General features: G+C 37.3%; 1 protein-coding gene across 1 annotated transcript in view; it reads right to left on the reverse strand.

Annotated features, from left to right (window-relative positions):
- Positions 1–26,685, reverse strand: part of FAF1 (Fas associated factor 1) — a 522,933-nt gene that overhangs the window by 245,441 nt on the left and 250,807 nt on the right. Inside the window, exon 7 of the mRNA XM_030912634.1 lies at positions 18,142–18,247. Within this exon, the coding sequence (XP_030768494.1) occupies positions 18,142–18,247 (106 nt within the window). The remainder of the gene's footprint in view (positions 1–18,141; positions 18,248–26,685) is intronic.

A 26,685-nucleotide genomic window follows, 5' to 3' on the forward strand; every position in this document is an offset into this window, starting at 1 on the left:
TTAGTTTCCTTTTTATGTTCCAATGTACAACTCAGTGGTTTTCAATATATTCACAAAGTCATACAACCACCTTAATCAATTCCAGAATGTTTCAGCACTCAAAAAAAAAAAAAAAAAAAACCAACCTGAAAAACGGGCAAAGGATTTGCATAGACATTCCTCCAAAGAAGATATATAAAATACAAATGGTCCATAAACACACAAAATGATGCTCAAAATTGGCCGGGCGTGGTGGCTCAGGCCTGTAATCCCAGCACTTTGGGAGGCTGAGGCAGGTGGATCACCTGAGATCAAGAGTTTGAGACCAGCCTGGCCAACATGGTAAAACCCTGCCTCTACTAAAAATACAAAAATTAGCTAGGCATGGGGCATGCACCTGTAATCCCAGCTACTTGAGAGGCTGAGGTGGGAGAACTGCTTGAACCTGGGAGGCAGAGGTTGCAGTGAGCCAAGATCCTACTCCAGCCTGGGCAACAGAGCAAGACTCCATCTCAAAGGAAAAAAAAAAAAAAAAAAAGAAGTGATGCTCAAAATCACTAGCCATTATGAAAATGCAAACCAGATCCACGAGATACCACTTTATCTCCATTAGAATGGCTATTCTAAAAAAATAAAACACGCGGTAGCTCATTCCTGTAATCCCAGCACTTTGGGAGGCCAAGGCAGGCAGATCACGAGGTCAGGAGATCGAGACCATCCTGGCTAACACGGTGAAACCCCATCTCTACTAAAAATACAAAAAATTAGCTAGGCGTGGTGGCGGGCGCCTGTAGTCCCAGCTACTCGGGAGGCTGAGGCAGGAGAACACTGTGAACCCGGGAGGCAGAGCTGCCAGGCACTCCAGCCTGGGCAACAGAGCGAGACTCTGTCTCAAAACAAAATAAATAAAAGAAAGTAAAACAGAAAATAACAAGTATTGGTTAGTACATGGAGAAATGGAAACCATTCTGTGGTGCTGGAGGAAATGTAAAATGGTATATTCACTGTGGAAATGTGTTCCTCAAAAACTTAAACACAGAATTACCGTATGATTCAGCAATCCCAATTCTTGGGTATATACATAATAGAAATGAAAGCAGGACCTTGAAGATGTATTTGCACACCAATGTTTATAGCAGCATTATTCACAATACTTAAAAGGTGGAAACAACCCAACGGTCTATCAGTGCGTTAATGAATAAAGAAAATGTGGTACTTACATATGATAGAATATTATTCAGCCTTAAAAAAACTAAAAGTCTGGCCAGGCGCGGTGGCTCATGCCTGCAATCTCAGCACTTTGGGAGGCTGAGGTGGGTGGATCACCTGAGGTCGGGAGTTTGAGACCAGCCTGACCAACATGGAGAAACCCTGTCTCTACTAAAAATACAAAATTAGCTGGGCGTGGTGGCACATGCCTGTAATCCCAGCTACTTGAGAGGCTGAGGCAGGAGAATCACTTGAACCTGGGAGGCAGAGGTTGCGGTGAGCCAAGATCATGCCATTGCACTCCAGCCTGGGCAACAAGAGCGAAACTCTATCTCAAAATAACGTAACGTAACGTAACGTAACTAAAATAAAATAAAACAAAATAAAATTCTATCATGTGCTACAACATGAATGAACCTTGAAAACAGTAAGTAAAGTGAAATAAGCCAGATACAAAGGGCCACATACTGTATGATTCCACTTTATGAAATACCTAGGGTGGTCAGATTAAGAATTTGACAGAAAGTAGAGTCGTGGTTGGCTAGGAGCTAGAGGCAAAGGGGAATAGAGAGTTACTGTTTAATGGGTACAGAGTTTTAGTTTGTAAAGACAAAAAAGGTTTTGAAAATGGATTAAAGTGATGGTTGCAAGACAATGTGAATGTTACTTGATGTAACTGAACTATATATGTAAAAATGGTTAAAATGCTAAATTTTGTTATGTATATTTTACTACAATTGGTAAAACACAGAAAAAAATCATATATATAGTAAAGTTACCATCTGACACAGCAATTCTACTCCTAGATATAACAAGAGAATTGAAAACATATGTCCAGGCCGGGCACAGTGGCTCACTCCTGTAATCTCAGCACTTTGGGAGGCTGAGGCAGGTGGATCACGAGGTCAGGAGATCAAGACCATCCTGGCTAACACGGTGAAACCCTGTCTCTACTAAACATACAAAAAATTGGCTGGGTGTGGTGGCAGGCGCCTGTGGTCCCAGCTGCTCGGGAGGCTGAGGCAAGAGAATGGCATGGACCTGGGAGGTGGAGCTTGCAGTGAGCCGAGATTGCGCCACTGCACTCCAGCCTGGGCGACAGAGCAAGACTCTGTCTCAACAACAACAACAAAAACAAACAAACAAAAAAAACAGTATGTCTAAACAAAAACATGTATATGAATATTCACAGCATTATTCATAATAGCCAAAAGGTGGAATTAACGAACAAAAATGTGGTATATCCATACAATGGAATATCGTTCAGTCTTAAAAAAGGAATAAAATACAGATTACATGTGCAACACAGATGAACCTTAAAAATATGCTGTTCTATTTTCTGTTACTTTATTTTAGAATTCTGAAAATTAGCCTATGTAGGTAGAGGTAATACAACAAAAACAAATTTGTACCCAGTAAACATTAAAATTTACACAGACTCTCCATGTTTATTAAACACTCTACAGTATACATAGGAAGATCATTGTGCAGTGTTTAAATTACATTTCTTATATAAAATTGTTGCATAATGGCTGGGCGTGGTGGCTCACACCTGTAATTCCAGCACTTTGGGAGGCCAAGGTGGGCAATCATGAGGTCAGGAGTTCAAGACTGGCCTGGCCAACATGGTGAAACCCTCTCTACTAAAAATAAAACAATTAGCTGGGTGTGGTGGTGTGCGTCTGTAATCCCAGCTCCTTGGAAGGCTGATGCAGGAGAATCACTTGAACCTGGGAGGTGGAAGTTGCAGTGAGCTGAGATCGCGCCACTGCACTCCAGCCTGGGTGACAGAGCAAGATTCTGTCTCAAAAACAAACAAGCAAGCAACAACAACAACAACAAAAAACTGTTGCATACAAAGAAAATAATTATTTGAAGAAGTTTAATATTTAAAAGGCATTGTGCTACATAACTTATTATTAATGAAACGTAAAAACAAAAACAACAAAAATTCAAACCCAATAGCAATCATTACCTATTTTCCCTTCCCTCCAGCCAGATGTCCCAGAGACTTGCCTACTCTGGGCGTTTGATATAAACGTAATTATACAATATGTGGCTTTTTGTGTCTAGTTTCTTTCATTTAGCATGCTTTTAAGGTTCATTAACGTTGTCATACGTATCTGTATTTCGTTCCATATTTTTATGACTGAAAATATTCCATTGCATGGATATACCACACTTTGTTTATCCATTCATTCATTAATGGACTTCTACATTTTGGCTATTATGAACCATCTACTATAAATATTCACATACACATTTTTGGGTGGATGTATGTTTTCAATTCTCTTGTTATATAGCTAGGAGTAGAATTGCTGGGTCAGACAGATGGTAACTATGTTTAACATGTTGAGGAACTATCAAACTTTTTCCACAGCTACTAGATTATGTCATAATCCCACCAACAATGTGTAATAGTTCTCATTTCTCAACATCCTTGCCAATACAACACTTGTCACTGTTGCCTTTTTTTTTTTTTTTTCAAACAGTTTGACTCTGTCGCCCAGGCTGGAGTGCAGTGCTGTGATCTCACTGCAGCCTCTACCTCTCAGGTTCAAGTGATTCTCATGCCTCAGCCTCCCCAGTAGCTGAGACTACAGGCATGCACCACAACGTCCAGTTCACTTTTGTGTCATTAGTAGAAATGGGGTTTCACCATGTTGCCCAGGCTGGTCTGAAACTTCTGACCTCAAGTGATCTGCTGGCCTTGGCCTCCCAAAGTGCTGGGATTACCAGCATGAACCACCGCATACAGCCTACCTTTTAAAATTCTAGCCATCCTAGTTGTGTGAAGGGGTAGTTCAATTTGCTTTTTTCTTTTTCTGAGATGGAGTTTCTCTCTTGTTGCCCAGGGTGGAGTGCAATGGCGTGATCTCGGCTCACCGCAACCTCCACCTCCTGGGTTCAAGCGATTCTCTTGCCTCAGCCTCCCAAGTAGCTGGGATTACAGGCATGCACCACCACGCCTGGCTAATTTTGTATTTTTAGTAGAGACGGGTTTTCTCCACGTTGGTCAGGCTGGTCTCAAACTCCTGACCTCAGGTGATCCGCCTGCCTCGGCTTCCCAAAGTGCTGGGATTACAGGCGTGAGCCACCGCATCTGGCCATTTTTCTTTAATTGACATATAATAATTGTATACATTTATGGGGTACAAAGTGATGTTTTGATATATGTATATACTGTGAAATGATTAAATCAAGCTGATTAGCATATCCAGCAGGCCAATATGGTGGCTGACACCTGTAATCCCAGCACTCCAGGCAGGCAGATCACTTGAGCCTAGGTGTATCAGACCAGCCTGGGCAACATGGTGAAACCTCATCTCTACAAAAAATACAAAAATTAGCTGGGCATCATGGCACATACCTGTAGTCCCATCTACTCAGGTGGCTGAGATGGGAGGATCAATGGAACCCAGGAGTTTGAGCCTGCAGTGAGCCTTGTTTGTGCCACTGCACTGTGGCCTGGGTAAGAAAACAACAACAACCCCCACATATCCAGTACTTGAAGTATTTACCGTGCCTTTTTTTTTTTTTTTTTTTTTGCGTGTGTGTGTGTGTGTGTGGTGGGAACATTTAAATTCTAATCTTTTAGCAATTGTGAAATATATAACACATTACTACATATAGTCACTCTGCTGTACAAAAGATGATTAAAATTTATTCCTCCTGTCAAACTGAAACTCTGCACCCTTCAACCAACATCTCTGCTTTCCTCATTCCTACTTGTCCACACCCCACCAACAGCCTCTGGTAATCACCATTATCCTCTCTACTTCTATGAGTTCAACTTTTCTAGAATCTATATATAAGTGAGATCATGTTTATTCACTTAGCATACTGTCCTCCATGTCTTCCCATGTTGTTCTAAATGACAGAATTTTCTTCTTTTTAAAGGCTGAATAGTATTCTGTTGTATATATTAATATATACCACATGATCTCTATCCATTTATTCATTGATGAACACTTAGATTGCTTCCATATCTTGCTTATTGTGAACAATACTTCAATGAATACTGGAATGCAGATATCTCTTTAACACACTGATTTCAATTTCTTTGGATTTTTTATTTGCATTTCCCTAATGACTAAAGATGTTGGGCAACTTTTCATTTGCTTACTGGCTGTTTGCATATCTTCTCCTGAGAAATGTCTATTCAGATCTTTGCCAATTTTCAATTAGATTATTTGTCTTTTTATTATTGAGTTGTAAGAGTTCTTTATATATCCTAGATACAAGTCTCTTATCAATATACGATTTGTTTTTCTTCCATTCTGTAAACTGTCATTTTACTGATGATGCCCTCTGAGGCACTAAAGTTTTTAATTTTGATAAAGTTCAAATAACCTATTTGTCCTTGTTTCTGGTTTTAGTGTCCTGTCTGAGAAACCATTACCTAACCCAAAAACCATGAAAAATTTTTCCTGTTTTCTTCTATGAGGTTTATAGTTTTAAGTCTTAGATTTGGATCTGTGATTTGAGTTAATTTTTGTTTCTGTCTGGTGTGAGGGAACAGTCCAATTTCATTCTTTTGCATGTAGATATCCAGTTGTCCCAGCACCATATGTTGAATTTTCTTGGTAATCTTGCTGAAAATTAATTGCCCATAAATGTAAGGGTTTCTTTCTAGGTTCTCAATTTTAGTGCACTGATCTATCTGTCTGTCCTTATGCTGGTTCCACAGTCTTAACGTCCATATGGAATTTTAATTCACTTACTACAAGTAAAGCTAATGACATCAAATTGTACCATTTACATTTATTATCTCTCAATATTATAAAATCTCACATATTAGAAAGCCTTGTTATGGATATATAATTTACTTTTACAATCTTTTGTAGCATATGCATATAAGGTAAAAGTCTACTTTAAGATAAAAAATAAAATTCCTTATCATTCATTAAAAAGACACTGATTTATAGAAATTCAAACACCATGGCAACAGAAAACTCTATTTCAACCCTGAGCCTTTTAAGTAATACCCTAAGGATTAAAAGATTACTTACATTTCATAGCAACATATTTACACATTTAATTATACAGTCACTGCCTATAGACCAGCACACACCCTCTCTCTCACACACCCACATAAATGGTTCACTTGAAGCACATGAGATTTCTAAATTCCCACATAATCACCAAATTTTAGAATCAATATTTGAAATAATTATCAACAGAAATCAAGACTCTTAAGATATTTACTATATTTCTGATACTTCAAATTTCAAGCAAAGTAATCTATATGTATAAATGTCATTATTAAAAAACTGACCAGCAAAAAAATAGCAGCCTTTAAAAATGTCTTAAGATTTCCTTATTTATGATATGAAGAATAAGGGAAACATCTCCCAATTCAACAGCAATGAACTGATATTTAAATGATACGCTTTTCTTATGATGACGATTATTATAGGACTTATAAACATACCTATTAGGAGGAATTTATTTCTCATTTTCATTAGGCAAAGGCAGGCATGTAAATATAATGTGCCTTTGATAAGAGAACACCAAAAGGACTAGAAACAAATGCTAACAGCATATTTTGAATTTCGTATACATAACCTATAACTCTAATATTTGCTTTTGAAATTGAGTTTTCATTAAAAAAATCAGGAATCTTACTAATTATCTCACTTATAATTAATTTTATTTAAATGTGATTTTCATTATAAGTTTTCCTTCATAGTAATGATTATGGATCTCTTCTATAATACTATAGCCAGGAAAAAAAAAAACCCACAAAGGTTTCCAAACCAAAACTTTATTAAGTATTTGCTATAGTAACTACCATAATGTGATAACAATATACCTACAAAAAATTACGGCAAGTAGATCAGGCTTGCTAGCTCACGCCTGTAATCCCAGCACTTTGGGAGGCCGAGGCGGGTGGATCACCTGAGGTCTGGAGCTCAAGACTAGCCTGGCCAACATGGTGAAACCCCATCTCTACCAAAAAAATACAAAAAAAAAAAAAAAAAAAAAAATTAACTGGGCGTAGTGGTGGGCACCTGTAGTCCCAGCTACGCGGGAGGCTGAAGTGGAGAACTGCTTAAACCCAAGAGGCTGAGGCTGCAGGGAGCTGAGACAGTGCTACTGGATTCCAGCTTTGGTGATAGAGTGAGACTGTCTCAAAAAAAAATTACGGCATGTATTAAATTGATAGATTTTTAACTGTCAGCAAAATAGAAGAGGCTGAGAAAGTCAATGTGTAAAACAAAATTTTCTATTCATCTGAATAAAGCTCTAGTTAAACATAGATTCTTAACTTTCCTAAATACTTTAAAGATTGTTGGCCGGGCACAGTGGCTCAAGCCTGTAATCCCAGCAGTTTGGGAGGCCAAGGCAAGCCGATATCTGAGGTCAGGAGATCGAGACCAACCTGACCAACATGGTGAAACCCCATCTCTACCAAAAATACAAAAATTAGCCAGGCGTGGTTACATGCACCTGTAATCCCAGCTACTCAAGAGGCTGAGGCACGACAATCGCTTGAACCTAGGAGGTGGAGGTTGCAGCGAGCCGAGACTGCGCCACTGCACTAAAAAAAAAAAATAGTTCAATGGTGCCATCTTGATTAGACATCCAGTGTACTAATATTTAAAGGAGGCTTACTTCTAGCAGAGAACAAAAGGGGAATTATATAAATGAATACAAATTAATCCTCTGGAAATGTGCCATTTAACTATACATTTAAGAGGTCCCACAGGTATATAAAAATTCTAGAGTTGCTTATCTTTAAAATCTATACAATGGAGGGTCCATCTCCTTTATAATATATATGATTTCTCTCTATAAGACAAAGTTCCTTTTTGTTCCTTGAGATGGAGTCTCACTCTTGTCACCCAGGCTGGAGTGCAGTGGCGAGATCTTGGCTCACTTGCAACCTCCACCTTCTGGGTTCAAGTGATTCTCCTGTCTCAGCCTTCTGAGTAGCTGGGATTACAGGCACCTGCCACCACACCTGGCTGATTTTTGTACTTTTAGTAGAGACAGGGTTTTGCCATGTTGGCCAGGCTGGTCTCAAACTCCTGACCTCAGGTGATCCATTCACCCATTCACCTCATCCTCCCAAAGTGCTGGGACTACAGGTGTGAGTCACTGTGCTTGGTCTTTTTTTTTTTTTTTTTAACTACTTGGTATTATATGGCTAGGCAAGGGAAATTCTATCAATATTATTTAAGATTCTCCACATGGACAACTTGAAAACAATTCAAATTATATAAGTCAAATAAGAAATCATGGCACCTCGATTTCTAACAATGGAAGAGGTATTACATGTGTAAGATAGAGTCTTATTTTGAACATTGCCTAGCTCTCTCATTCCATAGTGTAATCCTGGATTTCCTGTGGAGTATATCTTATGCTCCTCTCCCAAAATACATAAAAATTAAGGTTTACACTTTCCCAAGCAAAGGTAACTTAATGCTACATATCCTCCCAGACACAAGCTGAATTTTCCTTTATACAGTCTTTCCTTGTTTTGGAGGGAGAAAATGTTCTCTTGGGTGCCTACAGTCATTTCAAAAGCTTTACTAGGTTACTGTCTCAGCTTCTTCTAGATTTAGTCAAATCACATTTATTTCTTCATTAGATTCTTTTTAATCAACCCCAATAAACATTTGTCTTTGATTATTATGCCTCAATTACTTAAACTTTGTGGGCATTAGATTTTGCAGCATCAAGTTTTTAGGAAATTATAATCATAATCGATGTGTGGAATAGCTGTAGCCAAAACAGAAAGATTCCTTCCTTGCCTTCATCTAAATGGATACCATATACTTCTGGATATTGCGGACTAAAACTGTACTGGCATTTTTTAAAATCCTATTTTGAACTCTAAGTACAAATAGAATTGGTTTTCCTCTGTCACTCATGGGACTTTCCCAGTATTATTCTTTTCCAAAGTACCTTCTTTCCTCACGCTTCCTTCATTCTTTTCCATCAAGTGTCCATGTTCAGTATTATTTTTCCTACTGCCCTCCCTCCACCCCCATGCATTAGCTGTAAAGTAGATGTAAAGCTTGGTGTAAGTCCAGAAATTTTATGATCAAAATATATACTTAGCAAATTGTTTGGCTAAATCTTTCATGTATGATGAAAGATTATTACCACAATTCATTAGCAAATTATAGACTTTGAAATGTAGGCAGACAAATATTTGGCCCTGTATCAATCAATTTGGACCAGCTGGGTAGAAATTCACACAATCCCAGGAAACCTGGGAAGTGAGGTGCTCTTTCATTTTTCATTCACTTGAAACATTAAAGAAAAATTATCATTCTATAAAAATGTCCACTTTTCAAGATTTTAGCAAACTATTTTAGAATAGGTCTTATTTTCAGTCAATCACTACTTTACTGACCAATAAACTAATCATTTTTCTTGCAATTGATTGTGGAAGAATAGTGCCTAATGCATACAGGGGTACTCTAATACTTAGCCATGATAATCCAGTTTAAAAAGCTAAATATTTAATAATAGTTCTATTCCTTTTAAAAAGTGGGGGGCTGTGTTATAGATATTACATAAGCCCAGAAACTAATTTTGCAGTTATTCATGATAAATAATATCATTAACATTCTCTGGGGCCCCCTAGCCTACTGAGGTGACCCTGTACAAAGATTCTCATTGATCCTATGTCTGTCTGTTTTGGTTAAGCTACAAGGCTGTATATAGGAACAGCTGCACTTTGGGAGCAACTTAAAACAAATTTCATCTTAGTGGCATCTAATCCAGTGCTTGGTACAAGACTCATGGAAAAGTCAGTGTCAAAATTAAACAATGCTGGCTTTGCAATGAGCAGATGCTTTTGCCTTGCAGCTGTAAAACCCTAGAACAATCCAGTACTCTACTGTCTGGTCACGCAATGACCACAAAGCAAGGAATACATTTTGTCATTTATATAAAATGTTTACTACAAGCTTTTAAAATATTTTTTCTCCAAAAAAAAAAAAAAAAGTTTTTCAAAATAATAATAGAAATACATTAAGGGTAATAAGATACTACACTATAGCCCTATATTGAGCAGTAGAATTTTTTAAAAGAACATTAATTACAAAAAGTATGTTTGAAAAAGAAAAACTGCTTAACTGTGTAACACTGAGTCATACACAAAACACATTAGACAAAAGAAAAATTACCATAACCAGATGTTTTAAGAGGTTGTAACCAAATAACCTTTGGCATATAAAGATAAACATGTGAATAATTTTCTACTTGCAGGCCTTATCTTAATATGCCAAGTCTTGGTCCAGCTTATATTTATGAGCACTTTATATTCACTTACCCATCCTGTGGTTTAATTCCTTGTGTGTGTGTGTTTGTTTTACAGAGGGTTGGGGAGGAATGAAGAGGTTACTATTTCTTATCTTAGGACTGGAAGATAGTTAAATGTTAAAATACTTCTCAGCTTAAGTAATGTGGTACTTACTACATCTATGAAGAAATTATAGCCTTTCCCAACACAGACCCTAGGAAAAGAACCTTGTCTCTGGCATTCAGGAATCTAGGAGTTAATATTTTAATACTGAAAAAGAAAAACCTCTTCTTCATGCATGAGGAGCACTGTCTCTGTGAAACCAAAGAATCAGCCCCATCTAAATAAGTGAAATAAGTGACGACATGGTCGTGATCAATCCACTTCTACTAACTAAGGTTCTGGCTTTAAAGATAGCTTTTTATTGTACCTACAAGAAAGAAATCTAGTACCTTTACCTTTATTTTAAATGGTCTGGTGCAAAAAAATTTCTGCAGTGAGTATTTCTTAATCTTTCATATTTTTTCTTGAAATGTTTTTCTCCCCAAGGATATCAATTCATTAATGCCTCATTACTTATAAATTTCATCGGATATTTTGCTGGTGGAAGGTTTGGGAACTCTCCTTATATCCCTCCTCACCCTAAAACTTACATTTGAATGAGTACTCTCAAAGTATGAGTACATTAATATGAATCAAATTTTATTTTAAATATATAAAAGTCATGCTACCCTCTTAAATGAAGTATCTGAGAAATAAAAAAGATTTTTGTGGTTGCTTGTGCATTTCTGTGTTTTATTTTCTAAAACTGTAATTAAAACTTATTGACATAAAAAGCATATTGATGCAATATGCCTTTTAAAATATAAATTCTAGACATTCATTTGAAGAGATGATCCAAATTTTAAAAAGGCTATGAAACTTTTACAATTATCATTACACACTATTAGTGTAATTTTGTTGTATTCTTTGATAATAGCTATAATTAAAATGAACTGGAACATGGTGGCAGTAATATATGCCATCAAACAAAAGTAAACAATGCCACTAAAATATATCATAATAATTAAATTTAGAACTACAAAAACATAAAAAGCGGGTGATGTATATTCCTATATTTGATTCCTTGTGTCCTAACCCACATAGTTTACAATAAGAACTAATTATTTTACACTGTTAGTATTCCAAATTATAGTACTATACGTGAACAGCTTTAAGGATAAGGAACAACTACAAATTTGTACAAACTGGACAAGTTTTTTATCTCATAACTTTGGTTAATAATCAGAATTATGATAACAGAATTGTGTGAAAATACTGTTTGAAAGCATATTCCAAATTAAGATTATTAATTATACAATTGCAATTCACACTTAATGTGCTTTACTGCATTACATATTTTTATAGGACCATCTAGAGATTTGCAAAAAAATGGTTGGCTCAAACAAATGGTTCTCTTTTAAGTGCATTTTATCCCTTTAGGTTCACACAATAACAGCAATATATTTTTAAAGTATATATTTTACTCAAAAAATACATAAATAAGTCACAAACCAAAAGCTAACAGATGTGTGACTTCTAATTAGTTATAATAATCTCTCCTTCAATGCCATTAGAATGAGCCTTTCTTTTCTTTTGAAAACTAAAAAAGCTTTCCTTTGAATTTTAAACTGTCAGGGTGCTTCAAAGTCAATGTACAAAATCTGCTTTGATTAAAATTTTAGACATCTACAGTGATAACTTTATGAAAGGAAAATATTAAATTATAATTATCCTAAACAGACACAGTCTTGTGAAACTAACCCTACATTCATGTTAAAACACAAAGAGTTGAATATAATGAATTTGATTCATCCTCGGACACAAAGCTTCATCACAGTAAACTCAGTCAACTGTTGCTCTTGCGCCTATATTCATGGTGCTTAAATAGCGCACTTTAAAACAAAAAAAACTCCAATTGGCTTTTCATACATCCACCCTCCCCAAAAATAACGCACTTGAAAAACTCAAATGATATGAAAGGCTTCAAGGCCTCTTTTCTCCCTTTCATACCCCCTTTTTTTTTTTATTTCTGTTTGCAGTAATCTGCCTTTCTCTTTCTCATTGCTACAGAGCAAGCGAGGAGGCTCAGAGCTTTGAAAAGGGGGCTCAGTGTGTAATGGGTCCACTAGAATTAATTTACTTGCACCAAATCCATTGAGCACAGAGGTTCTTTTCCCCCCTCTCTCTCTCTTCTCAAATCATTTGGAGTCGAACGCAGCCCCCGGCCTTTGTAATTCTAGTAAAGCACTTAAAGTGCACAGTAGGTGTTCATGAGGACCATCTGGTCAAAAGCAAAACAAGCTGCTGATTTTGCCTTTGAATAGAATGAAGCAAGTGTGAATTAGTCTCTTCAATTAGCACTATTACAACCTGTCAAGTGCATATTGTAAAACAGGATTATTACAGTATTGGTCACCAGTGCAATTATTTACTCTCTGCCTTTTCTTGCATATACAAAAAATCTTCTGTTTATTAGTTTCTGATAACTGAACATAATTTCTCTTAACCCAGGCATTTCAAAACTACCAACACACAAATCACAGATTATGAAATGTGGTCAGCTATGATGTTTGATACACATATCTTAAGTAACAAAAGGCTAAAGATTGCTCTTAATTCTTAAAATGTCATTGCTTCTATCGTCTTGAAACGCAGGTAGACAAATACTTTTATGGGCCGAAAAAGATACCCAATCCAGATTATTCTAAAACACTTCCAGAGAGGGGAAAAGACTTGTCAGTTCCAAAGAGCTGCATTATAAATATTAAATTTATTACCTCAGGGGATAATTTATTAAGAATCACAGGAAACCTCAATATTTATAAAATGATCCCTACTGATTTATTTATTTGAAGTGGTATGATTTCAACAGATCTCAGTTTTCAAATGCAACTTGAAACTAATAATATATATGCATATTTAAAAGATGTGTAATCTTCTTTTCTGAAAGCTGAATAAAGGCTTGAATTCACCGCCCAGTTGCAGACGAAATTATCTCTTTCATTCTTGCTAAAATGTCATTCGTGATTTCAAATTTTAAAAAATCAAACTATAATATATGTTAATTAAACTGGTTCATTCTAATTGATCCAATATATGCCATTTATCTTGCAGTAAAAACAAACCACTTACACTTTTAATTAAATAAGCACACAACTTAATTTATCCTCTTGCATATGAACATTCTCAGTTACTCTACTCTTACTTCAGTTCTGTGCCAGCAACCCCAACCCTCCCCATACTGGAAAACAAAACAAACAAACCAAAAAAAAAAACACCCAATACTTAAAACATTTACAGAAGGGCCATGTTAGTTAAGGAGTTATAGTCAACCCACTACTAGAACATCAATAATTAGCACAATCTGTAAAAGACTACATATTTTAATTACTGTTACTGGCCACCAGCATTAAAGGAGAATAGTCCAAAATATACGCTAGTCAAGCAAGTTAAGAAAGTAGCAAGTAGAAATATAGACACAACACACAAAATCCGACATTAGGTTCAAATGTTCAGAATCAGAGTTAGCCTCATGATTATTTAGCCAAGATTATTTTTAAGGATTGGTATAATCTATGTATTTAGTTCATTCAGTTCCTAAGACTAATTCAACTCTATTGGCTTCTCACTTAATCACTAGTTTGTACAATGCCGTTAATAGTACTGAAATGTTTTACTACTCCCTGCAAGATACATCTTTATAGGTTGTCAATTTTCCCCTTTCATGCCATTAAGAACTAAATCAACATTAATAAGAACAGTGAGAATTCTGGGGGAAAGTGAAACTTGGAAGAGGATTTAAATAATTCCAATAAGCTATTCATCATGCTTCTTGCTATAATAGGTAAGTAATACTCCATGATTCTGCACTAAAAATACTTAGGTTTCTTATTGTTATTCTGGGTCATGTGTATATTCCTTAAATTTATATGACATCTACAAAGAAAACAATATTTTGCCTAACAGAAGCTTTTGCAGTAGTAAGGCCGATAACAAAGAATCAGTTTCCAAGAAAAGTTGGCTTGATTTCAGGGACTTCATATCCTTTTCCACACCTGGGTTTTGGATTTGCTGAAAGCAAATCAATCTTTTTTTTCCCCTTAATTTAACCCACCCCAAGTGCATTTATAACCACAGACCTTTAATAGTATTAGTGAGAATTGCTAGAATCTGCTCAATAAACTGTTGAAAAATCTGAATTCTCAGTGTAAAAAAATTCATTAAAATAAGGTAAGCCTGTTTAAATATAAGGAAACTCACAATTTTAAAGTGTGACAAATAACTAATTTAGGACTCAAAAAGGTTGAAAAGACAGACTATCACAGAGTTACTGTTGCATTCTTTGATATTTTTTACAAGCTGTTTGGTCATAATGGAAAAGAGAAAAGATTTTTCTTCTTAAGACTACTTGTAACTCTCTCCATTCTGACCTTTTTATACTGTCACTGCTTTCTCCTCAACTAGGAGGATAATGTAAGTGGAAGGATTTGTACAGAGTTTTAAAAAAACAAAATCAAAATGAAAACCCTCAATAACAACTGGCTTAAATTAAAATCTAGAGCACCTAAAGGACACAAGTCACGCATTGTGAGGCAGCAGACCACAAAGCCAGAATGAACAAACACTTGAACACCTCTTGGTTTATCACCATTAACTTGCAATGACCATATGGTCATTGAATGGTTTATTTGAAATTCAAACTGCATTTTAGTGCTATTTTCTAACTCAGTATTTTTTAAAAATGTACTTTGTTCTAATTAAAAGTTGAAATCATAGTGCCTTTTTCAATCCTATTTCATTTAATAGAAATTTCCCTCTGGGTGAAAAATAGTGCAAAGTTTTCTTTTAAAAATGCAAGGTTTTCAAAAATTAAATATATATATAAAATACACTAAAAAAATGACCAGGAACTTTTGTGTATTGAACATTTTTTCCTTTCCATCAATTATATTAGTCAGGATTTATTCTTGGACCTATTAATACTGAAAAGAAATTCCTGAAACTGGTGAGATAGATTAATTTACAATTTAGCACATATGGTATCATTAAGCTTTCACATTAATAAAAAACAAATACTAGCATTATAAAATAAAACTACAAAATTGCTTCATAATTATATTTTTATCTTGATAAAATCAAACTAAATTTCCAATCATGCAACAAGAAAAAATGTACACACTTAAGTGTCACTGTGGACTGAATAGCTGTAGATAAGAACACCTTGTCCTTCACCTGAAACTACCCTCTCCATCACAGGTGTTCCACAAGTTGAAGCAGAAAAGTCACAGAACTAGGCCCAGAGAGGTCCCACATCCTTTATCTAAGTTGTACAGAATAAAACAGCCTATGTGTACCTGTCTACTCAAAGAGAAGCAAGTGACATAAATAGCAACTGCATTTATTTGTTCCTGGCAAACTAGCATTTAAAAATATTATTTTAAATTAACTTAAAGGGAAAAAAAAGGAAAAAGGAGAAGAAAACAAATTCTTGACAAGAAATACATAAGAATATCTGTCTTGGCAAAAATATTTCTGGAACATTTTTAAAATGACATTTAGAAAATGGTATAAAAAAGATTTACTGTTTTTAAGTCCTTGAAGCTTAAGATATATTTGATAATCTAAATAGCAGGCCACAGAGAACAGTTTCAGCCAACTGTGGCACACAATGGCACATTTACAGAATTTCAAATATTTCTTTTAATAATTGATGTAGTCATTTTGAATCATTCTGCATAGGATATCAGGTGTGAGCAGATTGCATTAACACTGCTTAAACATTTCAACTTGTCAGTATGGCCAACTCGATTTCGGAAATATTTGCAGTATTTTCCCATCGAAACAGTAATAAAGGCAAAATAAATATAAGCCACTACTTTATAATCACCGAACATTAATGAATATTTTATGTCTTTTTAAATCTCCCTGTTTAATTTAAAAGGGTGAAATTAAGTCTCCTCCCTGCAATATGCCAATTATCTGTAAATCAAACAATAACTTGGCCATTATGCTCCTTTTTGTTAATATAAGAGAAGCTAATTTGAAAACACTGAATGGCATTTTTAGGCTATCTGCTGAATAGTCCTTTCTGCCCTCTTGTGGGAGAAAGCTGAAACACACTCAAATAACAGAAACTGGGGGTGGGGGGTTGAGAGGGTGGCAGCAAAATTATGGCTAGAAAATTCAACCTCAAAGGAAAAAAAAGCAAACTATATTTATTCATCACACATTATACTATTCTTCAATTTTCAAGTCAGCAATAAAATGAATTTACCTCTAATCTTTCTTTTGTTAAACTGAAGTTATTTTAAATCTAAATTTCCTTGTTTCATTGTATTCACATACACAATTTAGATTTTACTATCCTGTAAAATTTCAGATGCTATAATAACTCAGAGATGGAGCCACAGCAAAACATTATTTCTACCAGAAAAACACAAATGATTCTTCAAGGAATTAAGTTTCTTAATTTAGAGAATAAAATACTCATTATGGAAGTTGAAAATGAAATCACAATTTATACATATTCAAAATCCTGAAAAAAATCAAATAACGCAAACCTATGATTCAGTTTAGGAATCAGATCAGAAAAAAATTTTAAAGACTTTAGTTTCTAGTCAACAAACTATTCAAGTAATCAATAAAGAAAACAAACCGAAAGCAATGAGTTATTCATGTCAAATTCAGAAGCTGAAATTCATTAACACAATATAAAAAAGGAAACCATTAATAGTCTACAGAAACAGTTCATATATTTCTGAAAGAAAACACTAGGGTGAAAACTTATTCTTTCACAATGACATTAAGTGATTTTTTAAGCAATGTAGTCTAAGAAAAAAATTATAAAATAATCCAAGATTAAGCATGACTAATTCTCTTCAGAAAAAATTAGTAGACAAATGACTGTTGCTTTCATAATTTATAAGGTGTAATACAACATAGTCATCATTTCAATGTTTCTAAACACAAGTCCTGTCATAGCCTTAAATATTCCCCCCACCCTCCATGGAGATAAATTACTAGCTTTTAGGTGGGTGGGGCCCAAGGCATACCAAGAAGTACCTCTTCTCTCTTGGGGGAGGTTCTCTTTTGAAACAGTGGCCCTGGTTGGTCGTGCTGAAGAAAATATTGACACTATAAATAGACTCATATTCTAAGCTAAAAGATAGTCTCCAACAGCATCTTAGGAATACTGCCCAAGGGCAGGATTGAGCTGCTTAAGAAAAGTCCCCTCAAATTCCTTTTAGAAACAGGCAGAGTACACAGTATAAATAATTATTTAAGAGCAACCTTTCAAATAAAAGATAAGCATCCTCCAAAATGAATGTTGTCAACAATTTCCTAAGTAGTATTTCTAATAATGACTATAAAACCATGAAATATATTACATAATAATCAGTTATTTTTAAGAAGCGTTTCAAGTTGACTAGTTTAAAAATTATCAAGAGTTCCCATTTACATCTTTCTTTCTAGGTCAAGTCATTTAGTATATCTACAGTAATCATTGATGCTCCAGTTAATTAAAATTTAAGAACCCAATAATGAAACATAAAGAGAATTTCCAACCAGAACAGATAAGCCCTCTTTAACAGGGTCAACATTAGCTATAATGAGCTACCTTTATTTCTTAGCTGTGAGACGTAACTCACCTCTTGAATAGTACTGCTTCCTGAGAAGTTCAGGTTGTACTCCCGCTGGACTTCTCGGTGGGTGATGATCAGCATGAAGTTTTGATTTAATGACTCCTGCAGGGCACTGAAAGGGTTGAAAGAAAAACAAGGAACTTAGAGATGAACAAGTTCTAGCTTGCTTTACAGCTAGCTGCAAAAACCCCAGGAGTACCCTAACCTCCACACAGGCATGTCCGGGCCCAATGTTATCATATTTTCAGCTCCTAAAGGCAAGAGAACACACTGAGAACCACCAAGGGGAGCTAACCTGTTAACTCTTTCTCTACCAAGGTGTTTTTAAATTTCAAGTCTAAATGCCTTGTATACTTAAGAATTTTCTACAAGTCATATGCTAATTCATAATATCTGCATATGTATCTCCTCCAACAAAACTGTCAATTATATCAACTCCAAATATGCTACTAAAATGTATATTCAAAGACTCTGCTTCAATTCCAAGTGAAATAGCTGTTCTAGAATAACAGAAGTATGAAGCTATTGTTTATATTCATGAATGTTGTATAACAGAATATGATTTCAGTCAAAATTCAGAAAATATTGAAATCTACAGAACTTTACTTGCTATGTAAAAATTCATTCAAAATAATTGTGCTTTCACTTAGGACTCAGTAATACCCAGAACTTAGAAACTGGAAAAATCATAGCAACATTTTGTAAAGTCCATAACAAAGTTCCAAAATTTAGAAATGTATCAGAACCATGAAGAGTATATGAAATTAGCGACAAAAAATAAGAAACATAAGTCATGGTTCTATTTTCTTCTCCTCCTGAAACTGTCAATTATATCAAATTCCAAATATGCTACTAAAATGTATACACAAAGATTCCGGTTTAATTACAAGTGAAAGAGCTGTTATGGAATAACAGAAGTATTAAACTAATATTAAATGAGTATTAAACTAATATTAGAAACACTATTTTCATCAGTATTGAAAATAAAGACCTATCACTAGTATGCCTGAATAATTTCTACTGCCTGTCTCAAGTGTAATTTTGCCATGCCTATGGTACCAGGAAAATATTTTGGCTGTGCTCCATGGTTTTAGCCTTCGATTTTCCTCCTTTGCCATCTGTAACTATGTGATGAATACACAGACAACATAAAGATTAGAATTAGACAGATAGGCCGGGTGCGGTGGCTCACGCCTGTTATCCCAGCACTTTGGGAGGCCGAGGCCGGCGAATCATGAGGTCAGGAGATAGAGACCATCCTGGCTAACAAGGTGAAACCCTATCTCTACTAAAACTGTAAAAAATTAGCCGGGCGTGGTGGCAGGCGCCTGTAGTCCCAGCTGAGGCAGGAGAATGGCATGAACCTGGGAGGCGGAGCTTGCAGTGAGCTGAGATTGTGCCACTGCACTCCAGCCTGGGTGACAGAGCAAGACTCTGCCTCAAACAAACAAACAAAAAAAAGAATTAGGCAGATAATCTGTCTGCCCTATTGTCTTCCATAGCATTCACAGCTTATAGACTATACCTAGCAAGCACCAACATATGTATCATGAAATATTACTAATCAAAATAAAAGGAAATCATACCCAACTAAAATAGAATTTCTTGAAGCAAGGACCTTTGTCATTATATCCTTAGAAATTAAGCATAATGGGCTGGGCGCTCTGGCACACGCCTGTAATCCCAGCACTTTGGGAAGTTGAGGCGGGTGGATTGCCTGGACTCAGGAGTTCGAGACCACCCTGGGCAACATGGTGAAACCTCGTCTCTACTAAAATACAAAAAAAAATTAGCTGGGCGTCATGCTGGGCTCCTGTAGTCCCAGCTACTCGGGAGGCTGAGGCAGGAGAATCACTTGAATCCAGAAGGCAGAGGTTGTAGTGAGCTGAGATGGCACCACTGCACTCCAGCCTGGGTAACAAAGGGAGACTCTGTCTCAAAAAAAAAAAAGAAAGAAAAGAAAGAAATTAAGCATAATGTGTGACACACTGCAGATAAATATTTACTGAATAATGTATGAATTGTGAATTTCTAGAAGGCAAGAGTCTTATTCATCTTTGTATCTCACACGGAAATGTTGCCTTCTGGAAAACTACCATGGGAGTTAAGACTTGATGACTTGCATTGTTCCAGGTGCTAAGGAGCTGCGTGCACCACCACGCCCTGCTAATTTTTGCATTTTTAGTATAGATGAGGTTTCACCATGTTGGTCAGATTGGTCTTGAACTCCTGACCTCATGATCCGCCCACCTCAGCCTCACAAAGTGCTGGGATTACAGGTGTGAGCCACAGTGCCTGCCCCGCCCCTGGAACATTTTATAATGGGAACTGGTAAGATATGACTTACATTTACATTTATATAAGATTATTCTGGCTACTCTGGCTACAGAGAGCAAAGACTGGAGGTAGGGAAAGCAGACAGGAGGCTGGTTCAGGAAAGAAGTGATAGTAACTTGGACTAAGGTGGTAGAGGCAGAGATGAAAAGTTATCAAGTTCAGAATATATTTTAGAGGTGGAAGTCAGACCACTTACTGATGGAGTGTGAGAGAAAAGCATAACCCCAAGGTTTCTGGCGTAAGTAAATAGGAGAATGGAATTACATTTAACAAGAAAAAGTGGAATAGTGGCAGGTGAGGTGGAGAAATTGACAGTGAAGTTTTCGTTCAAAATTTGAGATGTCTACTGAGATGTTTTGAGATGTCTATTACACAGTAAAAAGAAAATGTCACGTACAGTTGAATATAAGACTCAAAGATCAAGTAAGAGAGCCCAGAGCAGGAGGGTCAGTAGCATGTAGTCAGTTTTTAGGCTTCGTGGCCAAAACAAATTACCTAGAAAAATAAGTGACACAGAGAAAAGAGAGGCCTAGATGGAACCCTAGGGCATTTCAGTCATTTGAAATCAAGCAGAGGAGAATGAGTCAGTTTAAAGGAGATTGATAAATCTCCTTTTTATCAAAGGAGAGAAGAGAAAAATCAAGAAATTCTAGTATAAGGGAGCCAAAAGAAATAACTGTTTCAAATAGGAGGGCGGGATCAATTATGCCAAATGCTGCTGAGACATTAAAGGTGGGAAGGGCAGAAAAATGACCACGTTCAGAAGGCAGCAAAAAGCTCAATGTGAAGGCTGTGTGACAGAAGTCTACTGGGAAATGAGGCTCAAACAACAGATGGTGTCAATGATCAATATATACATGTTGAATGAATTTGGAGACAGAAGTGGCGAGTAATGGAAAGACTTCTTGAGGTCTGAAGGCCTTTCCAAGGTAGATCTATTGTAACTATTCTTCAAAACTGGCTTTTTCTCTAGAGTTTGTCTGATATCCCCTCATGTCAAAAACATGCTCACTACAATATTTGTTCATATTGTTCTTATCCACCTTTCCTTTGCTCCCTTCCAAATACTGCACAGCTTTTAGATCACCTTTCAGGACTCTACTTGGGTTTACTAATGACCTTCTCTTCTCCTCTGAATTCCTGTATCACATACTTTATTGTCTTGTGCAGTTTGCTTTGTTTCATGTGTGGTTACCCTGAATTCTAGACTATATGTTTTTATCATAGCTGATTACTTATCAGTATATCCCTTGGAAAGTAGCACACTAGAAGGTGATTCAATTCAACTGTATAAAGATTCAAGAAATACTTCTGCATATTCTGAACTACATACAAAGAACTACTGATTATCATTTTTTTAAGCCTACCTGAGGTTTCATTTTACTCACAAAATTATACTTCTGAAAGGTTAACTGCCCCTGGTCATCAAGCTACAAAGAGGTAGAACTAATTGTCCCTGATCATCAAGCTATAAAGAGGTGGACCCCAGTCCCTAACCTATATTTGATTACATGTTCTTCAAACCTAAGCATCCTATCTCCCAAAAGGCTGCTTGGGCGATACAAGGTGAACAAGACTCCTGTCTGCTAGAAGTTTACCACTCATTCATTCATATAATTATTTGATTCCTATTATCTGTAATAATACAGGAATAAAAGAAATCACTGACCTCAGAGAGGTTCAAAAAGATGTTAAGATTGTGGAGAAGGGAGAATGCTTTAAAGTACTATCAAGAAAAATGGATAATAATTTGATAAGTAGATACAAAGGATGATTTCAGACATAGAACAGTGCACAAATGAAGATGGGGGAATATTAAGAAACGTGTAGAAAGCAATGAGGAAGAAGTGTAAGGAGATGCGAAGAAAGGTTTGTGATAGAGAAAACCTTAACAATATTAAAGACCTCCATTATGGAGGGCTTCAAATGCTAGGCTAAGGAGCTCAGAGTTCCAGAAGTCTGGAGGATTATTATATAGATTTTCTTTTACCTTTACATAAGAATCTATGCATATGTTTAATATTTTGAGTGCTTGCCTCTGCAATTCCTTAGATATGTTTCTTGATCTTGACTGGCAGACTTGTGTAATAACTTTGCAAACAGGTTTGCCAGGACCAGTTTGACTGCCAGACTACTTCAGAACACAAATTTTGTCTAGTTCTACAATTCCTGGATAGCTGTGGAAGAGGGTAAGTTGGCAAGGATAATATTTATGGCTTTAAACTGCTTTGGAGTCATAAAGCCAGACCTGAATCCCTGATTCACTACTTGCTAGTTCTTTGACCTCGACAAGTCATTCATTCTTTCTTCCCCCCAATCATTCATTCTTTCAACTGTATTTATTGAGTGTTTACCATATAAAAGACCCGGCCGGGCGCGGTGGCTCAAGCCTGTAATCCCAGCACTTTGGGAGGCCGAGACGGGCGGATCACGAGGTCAGGAGATCGAGACCATCCTGGCTAACAGTGAGCTGAGATCCGGCCACTGCACTCCAGTCCGGGCGACAGAGCCAGACTCCGCCTCAAAAAAAAAAAAAAAAAAAAAAAAAAAAAAAGACCCTATTTTTGGCATTTAACTACTCTGCAAATTCTTAGAAGAGGATGATAATCCTTCATTCATAGAATTATGAATATTACATTTAAAAAGTCTTTTTTTTTTTGAGATGGAGTCTCGCTCTGTCACCCAGGCTGGAGTGCAGTGGCGTGACCTCGGCTCACTGAAACCTCTGCCTCCCGGGTTCAAGTGATTCTCCTGCCCCAGCCTCCTGAGAAGCTGGGATTACAGGCGCATGCCACCATGCCTGGCTAATTTTTTGTATTTTTAGTAGAGAAGAGGTTTCACCATGTTAGCCAGGATGGTTTCGATTTCCTGGCCTCGTGATCCACCCGTCTCGGCCTCCCAAAGTGCTGGGTTTATAGGCATGAGCCACCACGCCCGGCCAAGTGAGATTTTTTTTTTTTTTTTTTTTTTGAGACAGCGTCTCGCTCTGTTGCCCAGGCTGGAGTGCACTGGCACGATCTTGGCTCACTGCAACCTCCACCTCCCAGGTTCAAGCAGTTCTCCTGCCTCAGCCTCCTGAGTGGCTGGGATTACAGGCGCGCACCACCACATGCAGTTAATTTTTATATTTTTAGTAGAGACAGGGTTTCACCATGGTGGTCAGGGTGGTCTTGAACTCCTGACCTCGTGATCTGCCCGCCTTGGCCTCCCAAAGTGCTAGGATTAGAGGCATGAGCCACCACACCCGGCCAAGTGGGAATTTTTATTGCACATAAGTTATAAGGTGAGCTATTACAACTTACTGAAAATAGAACACTTTTGAAGGGTACTCATACTTTAAAATCTTACAGTGATAGTGAAACATCAGCAAAAGGATCTACAGTGCTTTCGTAGCAGTTACTTTTCATGTTTTAGTTCTATCCCCTGGCAGGAGTTCACACAGAGTAAAACCTTGTTTTGATCACCAAACATAACTGTACATTGTACCTAATGTTATCCAGACTGACTTTTTTCTTATTTTCTTTCTTTTTTTTTTTTTTTTTGAGATGGAGTCTCGCTCTGTCACCCAGGCTGGAGTGCAATGGCACGATCTTGGCTCACTGCAACCTCTACCTCCTGGGTTCAAGCGATTCTCCTGCCTCAGCCTCCCGAGTAGCTGCTACAGGCACACACCACCACGTCCGGCTAATTTTTGTATTTTTAGTAGAGAGGCTGGTCTTGAACTCCTGACCTCGTGATCTGCCCGCCTCAGCCTCCCAAAGTGCTGGGATTACAGGCATGAACCACCACACCCGGCCTGTTCTTTTTTACAGAGGTCTTGCTTGGGGGTGATTCTACCACATTCATGCTCCTTGTGAGTACAGTTTGTTTGGAGGAGTCAGATAAGGGTATTATCTTTAAACTTAGACTCTAGCCTGATCCATTCACTTAGCCATTAATAATAATGACTAACACTTAACAAGTGCTACCACATACCAGGCATTAAGAGATTCATACCATTATGAAGTTATTATCATAATTTCCATTTTACAGATGAGGAAACTGATGTTAAGTTACTTGCTTAATTACTGTCACACAAAAAAGTACCAATGACCGAGGTCTAACTTCAGAGATTACACTCTTATGACTGGACCTCCAGGTATCAAGGAAGTGAATATGGTAAGATCACATGTCTGCCTTTATTGAGTCTACTCAGGGATGGGCAAATAAGCAAACTTTCAATTCACATATAGTACCCCTGTGCTTCTGAACTCTAATACCGATTTTCCTAAGGTGCTATGGAAACACAGAACAACTAAATTAGATCAGTAATGCTTTCCACAGAAACTGGCATGTGAACTGCTTAAGTTTTGTTTCGTGATGACTCTAAGGAGGGGGGTAGTAGGGAAGGCTGTAAGAAATATGCCATGGTTGCTGTGCTTGGTAGCTCATACCTGTAATCCTAGCACTTTGGGAGGCAGAGGTGGGTGGATCCCTTGAGGCCAGGAATTTGAGACCAGCCTGGCCAACATGGCGAAACCCTGTCTCTACTGAAAACACAAAAATTAGCCAGGCATGGTGGCACACGCCTCTAATCCCAGCTACTCAGGAGGCTGAGACATGAGAATTTCTTGAATCTGGGATGCAGAGGTTGCAGGGAGCCGAAATTGTACCACTGCACTCCAGCCTGGGCAACAGAGACTCTGTTGTAAAAGAAAAAATAATGCCATGGTAATCTGTATAATCTGCAAAGACTTTTTTGCTAAAATGTTATCTAGGCAAACTGATCATAGCTTCTAAAGCTAACTATGAGTTGAGTCCTCAGCTACAGCATTCAGGAGCAATTTTCTCTCACACAGTGCCCCCTAATTTAGGTTGGTTATGCTAGTTAGCCATGGTTAAGCCACCTTGGAGCAGTCTTTTACCTTCAAGTTGAGGGGTGCTGTGGCTCCCGCCTGTAATCTCAACACTTTGGGAGGCCAAGGTGGGTGGATCGCTTGAACCCAGGAGTTCTAGATTAGCCTGGGCCAACAAGGTAAAACCCAGACTCTACAAAAAATACAAAAATTAGCCCGGCATGGTGGCACGCGCCTGTAGTCCCAGCTACAGGAGGCTGAGGTAGGAGGAACTCTTGAGGATGGAAGGGGGAGGTTGCAGTGAGCTGAGATCACACCACTACACTCCAGCCTGAGTGACAGAGCCAGACCCTATCTCAAAAAAAAAAAAAAAAAAAAAAAAAAAAAAGTTCATGCTGCTTCAACTTTTGATCTTCAGGGTCAAAAGGATGAGTATTAACCAAAGAAATAATGAAACAGTAAGAAATAATGAAACAGTTAAAAATAAACAAACAAAAAAATGGCATGTTTTCTTTTTCTTTGAGACAGTCTCTCACTCTGTCACTCAGGCTGGAGTGCAGTGGTGCGATCTCGGCTCACTGCAACCTCCGCCTCCCGGATTCAAGCGATTCTCCTGCCTCAGCCTCCCTAGTAGCAGGGACAACAGGCATGTGCCACCATGCCTGGCTAATTTTTGTATTTTTAGTAAAGACGGGGTTTCACTATGTTGGCCAGGCTGGTCTCAAACTCCTGACCTCAGGTGATCTGCCCACTTCGGCCTCCCAAAGTGCTGGGATTACAGGCATAAACCATTGCATCTGGCCGAAAAACTGCATGTTTTCTTTTCAATTGGAGGGAGAAGAAAAGATATAAGCAAACGTAGAATCTTTTTTAAAAAAAAAACAAAGACGAAGTCTTGCTATGTTGGCCAGGCTAGTCTTCTCCTGGCTTCAAGTGATCCTCCTGCTGCAGTCTCCTGAGTAGTTGAGATTACAACCGTAAGCCACTGCATCCACTGCATCTGGCAAATGTAGAAACTTTTTCTTTGAGATGTAGTCTTGCTCTGTCGCCCAGGCTAGAATGCAGTGGCACGATTTCGGCTCACTGTAATTTCTGCCTCCTGGGTTCAAGCGATTCTCCTGCTTCAGTCTCCCTAGTAGCTGGGTTTATAGGCACCTACCACCGTGCCCAGCTAATTTTTTTATATTTTTAGTAGAGATGAGGTTTCACCATCTTGGCCAGGCTGGTCTTGAATTCCTGACCTCGTGATCCACCACGACTGGCCCGATGTGGAAAATTTTTAAAAGCAGTTTGAATTTTAACTCAATGCAAGAAATGGTTTTGACAGACCATATATTCATTCTCTCCTCACTCGTTTAAATTTTTTTTTCTTCATTAT

The sequence above is a fragment of the Rhinopithecus roxellana genome, chromosome 12 (genome assembly GCF_007565055.1).
Source record: "Rhinopithecus roxellana isolate Shanxi Qingling chromosome 12, ASM756505v1, whole genome shotgun sequence".
In the NCBI taxonomy this organism is placed as follows: Eukaryota; Metazoa; Chordata; class Mammalia; order Primates; family Cercopithecidae; genus Rhinopithecus; species Rhinopithecus roxellana.